Below are 5,925 nucleotides of genomic sequence, written 5' to 3'. Positions count from 1 at the left end.
GATCCAAGCACCTATGTTTTCAAGGTAGGGAGCTATGAACACTGTTTGCTATAAGGGTTCTAGGCTAGGGCCCTTGGTTGTTTGTATTGGAAGGCATGCTACAACTAGCCACCACCCTCCTGATTCAGATAAATGGTCAGTCTGGGTCCATCTCTGACAGTGGCCAGTTCCAGCTGCTTATAAGAAAGGAGGACACCTGCCCCCAGGCAACCTTTGCCTCCTCACCCTGCCGCCCCTCTGCCCCAGAGATCAGAATTTGGTTTGGGTAATTCTGGAGGTTTTAACTACCTATTCCAGTGCCTGATCCCTTTTTGAAATCCTTGCTAAGTTTATGCCAAATATATTAATTTCAGCAGGATGATACCTCCACTCAGAGACCCAATTCCATACTCGGTGGCTTCGGGGAGAGCTTTGTCATTGACTTGGATGGCAACAGGCTTGGTCCCCCATGGTTTAGAGATGGTCCCTACTGCAGTGGAGATGATATTCTGCTTTCTTAGGTGGCCTCCCTCCCCCACCCCAGTAAGCTTATAAAAGGATTTGTACGGCAGTAAGTATCCAGCGAAGGTAGGTTTGGGTGTTGCTGGTGCCCTAACTTCATCCTTAGTGCTTGTAGGGAGGCTGGGGCTGGCTTAGCTGTGCTACTGTCTCTGTCCAATAGAAAACACGAGCTGAAACAAAACCGTTTAGCCCTAGTCCCAGCAGTAGCTGCCGTAAGGCAGGTCCTAAAATGTAATTTGTGGAGGGGGCAGTAGCAAGTGCAGCCCCCTCCCCCCCTTGGCATGTGAGCTATAGCATGACAACGGTAGTAACAGCCTCTTCGTTCTCTGCATCCTGTGTGACACGATTGCTGTGCGAGGATTTATTTTATCCTTCAACTGTGTGCAGATGCCGCCCTCTGCCTCCTGCTGAGTCACCAACCTACGCTTCAGTGAAGCCAAGAGCGAGCGCTTCTCCTGGGTAGGCTGGCTGGAAATTGGCACCAAGCATCCTTTGGCAGGGAGTATCTGCAGTGGTTGGGCCCGAGGGACTGACAGGGACACACCTACCCCCCCACCTGCACCGCCCCCCTCTCCCCCCCCCCCGGGAGCGGGGAAATTCAAAATTTGATGTAGTGGCTGTGGGCTAAATCTGGTCCTAGTCTCTTGCGCTTCCGGAGACGGGGAAGACGTGCTGGCTGGGAGGAAAACTCCTTTACTCAATCTACACTTATTCCTCTTCCTTTTCCCAAATGCACTGGCGTGGGGATGGAGGCAGGAATGGGAGCTGCCTCTTTTTCAATTTCTCTCTCAGATGTAATGTAAAAAATGAGGAAACAGGATCTACTTCTCTTAAAAGGGAGCGAGGCAGCCCTGTGCGATGGGACATCACTTGACAGCTCAGTGCATCTGCAGTTTAAAAACATCCCCAGCAGGTGTGAAACAGATGCCAGACGCTTGGCTACAGCCTTGTCAGCTTAGGGACTGTGCTGAGGTGTATGTATGGACTCAGGTGTGTGTGTGTGTGTGTATGTATGTATGTATGTAACATCAGGACTGTATGTATGTGGAGGTGTATTTTGTCATAGGACAGAAACAGCAAGTGTCTTGCTTGGAGAAGAAAGGAGTAAGCTGGTTATAGATAGCTCTTGGTCTTTGGTTTTATACTAAGCACAATTGAGTTAATACAGCAGCTATAATACGGTTACACTTAAAGCAGCCCAGTGCCTGTACTCAGACTTAAATGGGGTTTACAGGCCCATTAAATCAGAGCACTTGTTAGGAGACCCCCAGTACCCTTAAATTGATTATATTTACCAGGTGCATTAGTGCAGGCCAGTGCGGTTTTGCTATGGTTCTCTTAACTACATATGAGCTACATTTTTACACACACAGACAGGTCATGCAGGGTATGGAAAAATTAACCATAGCCTTTTATTGCACTCATTTATTTGATGAAAGAAACAGACCTGCACTTTCTGTCCAAGGTGCTGAAATCTAGGCTGGAATTCTTTTCAGTGACAATGGACTAAAATTATCCCTTCTCCCTTACACTTCAGGGAGAAAGCCTGTACATTGTTTGACTCATGGTGCTGGGGGGGGGGGGAATTGTTTGCAAATGGGTGAAGACAGATGGCAGCTGAGTTTTGCCTACTGTCCCTGCTGCAACATAAGTTACCAGCGAGGAGCTAAGAAGATGCAGTTGACTTTGGAAGAGCTTTGATGTCCAGGACTCTGAGGAAGAAGATCAGGATTGCCCCCATCTCCACGTAGAGCTTCAAAACTGAAGGAGAAAAAGACAAGTAAATGTAGGGGTGGTAAATTTCTTTATTCTTTGGAGGGTTGTTTGTACTATCAGAGCATAACCTGCTGGTGAGCTTGTTACAGGTACAGAGCTTTAGCTCAAGCATATCAGCTTATGCTTTTAGCTCTAAGGGTCCCTGGTTCAGTCACCGGTGTGTTGCTTAAAACAACGGCCATCACAATAGCTCCTAAAGGTATGGAGAGCGGGATCTTGGTGCGCTAGGTACTATAGACGAACACAAGAGATGACAGACAAGGCAGCTGGAGAGTGGGAGAATTATTATCCCTTTTTAACAGAAGGGGAGTTGGGTTACAAAGAGAGGAAGAAACTTGCCCAAGGTCACACAGGAAATCTGTGGCAGAGCCAGGATTTGATCCTCGATCTCCTGAGTCCCACCACTCAACAATCCTTGTTCTTAAAATCAGGTGAATCAGAACAAATGCAAGGCATGGTTTTAAAGGGTGGATAAAGACAGGACCAACTTAACCAGCTACTGGTGCATCAGCAGCCCCTTCCCCTTGAGAAGTCCACCAGCATCCCTTTTTTTTTTTTCCCCTCCAGATCCCTTTTCCTCTATCCTCCAGCTGGCCTTCTGCAGTGTTAAATATTTGGGGCCCTCTGTCCTGAACTCATCACAAGAGAGGATGGATGCTGTTTCCTTTTAAGCTTTGAGAGGAGCCTTCCCATGGTTTGTGACTAGCTGGGATCTTAAAGTGGTGGGAAGGTAACACATCAGACTGTCGTCTGCACGTGATCCTGAACAATGCCAGAGCATGGCTACATGAGCTGAACAGATGGAGCTTGGCTAAGACAGGAGTAAGATGTGGCGGTTAAGCCATAAATGTTTAAATCCTTGCATCACATAAAGAGCCATGAGGCACTGGAATTGTTCAGTGTGTTTCACAGGGGGCTAACCACGGGCTTTTTCATCATTACAAAGTGTTACCAGGTGAGACCAGGACCCTGAAGACGCGAATTAGCTACCGTGATGACTGTGCAGTCAGTGTAGATGAAGACAGTTGTGTTCGGTGCCATGCTGGCTTAAGGTTATGGGACTGGGGTGTAACCAGGACTAAGGAACATGATGCTGTACAGGGCTTGCCCTGGTCTATGCTGACTGCAAAGTTGTCAGCCTCATGCTGGTTGATCCTTCGATCCTTTACTTTCTAACCCAGTAAAATTTTGCATTGAGGACATGCCCTGTGAACAATGTGCTGAAATTAAGAAAAGGCCGCATTTGAGTCTGAATAGTGAGGGAAACTGACTGACAATGATACCTTTAAATAGCAGACGAATCTCCCATGGGAAGAAGAGGTAGAAACCCCCTCAGTTTGGATTGTAAAAATTAGACTGAGCAGAATGCTAGATGTTGAAGGGGGACAATGCTGCACTGACCCCCAAGAGATGGGCTCTGATTTTTATGGTCCTCACCGTGGAAAATTCCATTGCTCTGGAATCAAATGCATCGCTCTTGAAAGGATTCTGTCTAGGGTGGGTTTTATGGCTGGTGTCTGAGTGCACCATTCCACTAGGGTTATGTGTTCTCACTGCAGCCCTTTATGTTAAATTAGGGAACTGACTTCTCGGGACTCAGCCAGAAAAGGACGCAGTCTTCATTATTGTTTCTAAAAATGAAAATTTCCTAAAAGTTCAGAAAAGACATGTTAAGAGAGAGTGTCACCCAATGCACTGGAGCTGGAGCTCCCAACCCATTTTAAGTCCCACTGTTTTTTCTAAATTATCCACCTGGACACTGCAGCACAAGAACAAGAGAGTTGGGGTAGGAGACCCCTCAAAATCCATCGTCCAGCTTTTAACCTAGACCAGTCAGTCCATCTGTGACTTCCCAGGAACTCTGCCCAGAGCATAGCATTGCTTCGTCCTTACTCTAGTTTGTATCCAGTGCCCCAGCTGTGCTTGAGTAGTTCAGCCATTCCCTCTCCCTCTTACCCTGTAGTTGTTGCATCCAAGTCCGCTCTGGGCTCCTATTCTATCTATCCGTTGGCCAAAGCAATCCGAGAACCTTCTCATGCTGCGTGGCGAGTTCATCAGAGCTCGTAGTTTGCTCCTCTGGGCGGATGGAGGTTTCTCGGGCAGCTCCCAGCTGTTGCGCCCATAGGCAAGGCCTTCTCTTTGGGGTCTAATGTATTCACTGTTCCAGGGAACGAGGGGACGTGAGGCATCTCCTGGGGCTTCCTCATTCTGCTCATTCATTTCTTGGGACAGACCTGCTTCTGCTTCTTCTGATGGGAGCTTGTCCTCCAGGCGGTCCAGCAGAGTCTGAAATGCAGAGAGAGGGAGCGCGGGAGATAGCGTTACCCTAGAATCACCCTAGGGGATGGAGTGAATGGCAAAGCAGTGCACACCTTCCCTGCTCCCCCAGCCCTTGGTTGCATTGTGTTCTGCCAGTGATGCCTGCTGCCTTACCTTGAAGTCAGCCAGTTCAGCAGCGGAGGCCGAGCCGTACATGGGATGAGCTTTGGCTCTTCCTTGGGGCTTCATGGTGAGCAGCAGCAGCAGGAACTGGAGGGCAGCAGCAGTCAACGAGCCCATGTTGTAGTCCAAGTTCTTCTCTTGCCTCCAGAGGGTTTGCCCCCTCTCGCTTATGGGCTGTGATCTTGACCCCTCCCTTTTTATACGCGCAGAGTCAGAAGGAGTAACGCCCAAGGAATGAAGCCCGCCGCATTCTGTCACTTGCCCGCGATAAAGGATCTGAGACCGGAGCTGGCAGAAGATTCCCTTTTAAAGTTATCTATCCCCTTCCTGGCCGTCTCTGGGGTGGCGAAGGCTCATCAGCTCCAGCGGGAATGACAGTGCGAGGACTGTGGCTGCGAGGGCCGCATTCCTGTTGATTTGTCTCAAGAGGTTTCACACTTCAAAGGTGTGAGAGAAGCACCGAAAAACATCCCCCTTTATCTCTCAGCAGTGCCTCTGGATTCTTGTTCCTTAACGATGGAAACAGTGAGGCAAGTGTTGGACAACTGGCCAGCAAGCCTCGCATGGGCATCGTGGTGGTGTCCCGATATGTGAGGGAGGCACTGAGAAAGGATGGAGGAGAATTGGCTGCAGAGCTACCATTAAAGCCAATGACCTAGACACTGGGGCCAGATCCTCAGCTAGTGTAAATCTCTGGGGCCAGATCTATATAGCTTGACTGAGCTCCATTAATTCCTGCACCAGCTGAGAATCTGTCCCATTCCTTGCAGACCCAGAACCGTTTAACACTCCTGTCAGTGTGATGACAGCACTTCCAGCTCCTACTTCCGGAGGCCTGGGATTTCATTCAAGAATGGTGCCAGGAAGGGAGCCGGAAAGGGGTAGTCAAGTGTGCGGGAGGAGAAAAAATTCTTCAGACGCTTTTTTCGAAAAGATCCAGCCTCCTTTTTTGAGCAAAGACTGCAGCCCGGGGGGGAGAGAGGTGTGTAGGGTGCCAGGGTAATTTTGTATTTCAGACCCGTGTCTTGTAACTGGACTCTGTAAATGGAAGGACAAGACACTGTTGGATTTTGAATGTCCTTTCACGTTTACCACTAGAATACATTAGCAAGTGATTCTGGCGATGTTACTGTCGCATTTAAGGAAGAGTCAGGTGTCATTAGGATAAGGCACGGGGGATTCTGTAGGCCTGGGCTCTCTGGCCAG

General features: G+C 48.9%; 1 protein-coding gene across 1 annotated transcript; it reads right to left on the bottom strand.

Annotated features, from left to right (window-relative positions):
• Nucleotides 1–1,971: 1,971 nt before the first annotated feature.
• On the bottom strand, nt 1,972–5,071 carry LOC102934895 (natriuretic peptides A). Its single transcript, XM_037881468.2, has 3 exons — nt 4,711–5,071; nt 4,234–4,563; nt 1,972–2,262 (listed from the first exon to the last, which is right to left on the bottom strand). Exons 1-3 carry the CDS (start codon nt 4,834–4,836, stop codon nt 2,257–2,259), a joined length of 462 nt encoding a protein of 153 aa, XP_037737396.1. The 5' UTR covers nt 4,837–5,071; the 3' UTR covers nt 1,972–2,256.
• Nucleotides 5,072–5,925: the final 854 nt, after the last annotated feature.

The sequence above is a fragment of the Chelonia mydas genome, chromosome 18, assembly GCF_015237465.2.
Source record: "Chelonia mydas isolate rCheMyd1 chromosome 18, rCheMyd1.pri.v2, whole genome shotgun sequence".
Lineage (NCBI taxonomy): Eukaryota > Metazoa > Chordata > Testudines > Cheloniidae > Chelonia > Chelonia mydas.
This window is presented reverse-complemented; position numbering and strand designations above follow the sequence as displayed.

Bases quoted from the DNA above. Each gene is read 5' to 3' on its own strand.
- LOC102934895 (XM_037881468.2), bottom strand. From the start codon at position 4,836: ATGGGCTCGTTGACTGCTGCTGCCCTCCAGTTCCTGCTGCTGCTGCTC. The intron at 4,564-4,710 runs GTAAGGCAGCAG...TCTGCATTTCAG, and splicing joins CTGAACTGGCTGACTTCAAG to ACTCTGCTGGACCGCCTGGA.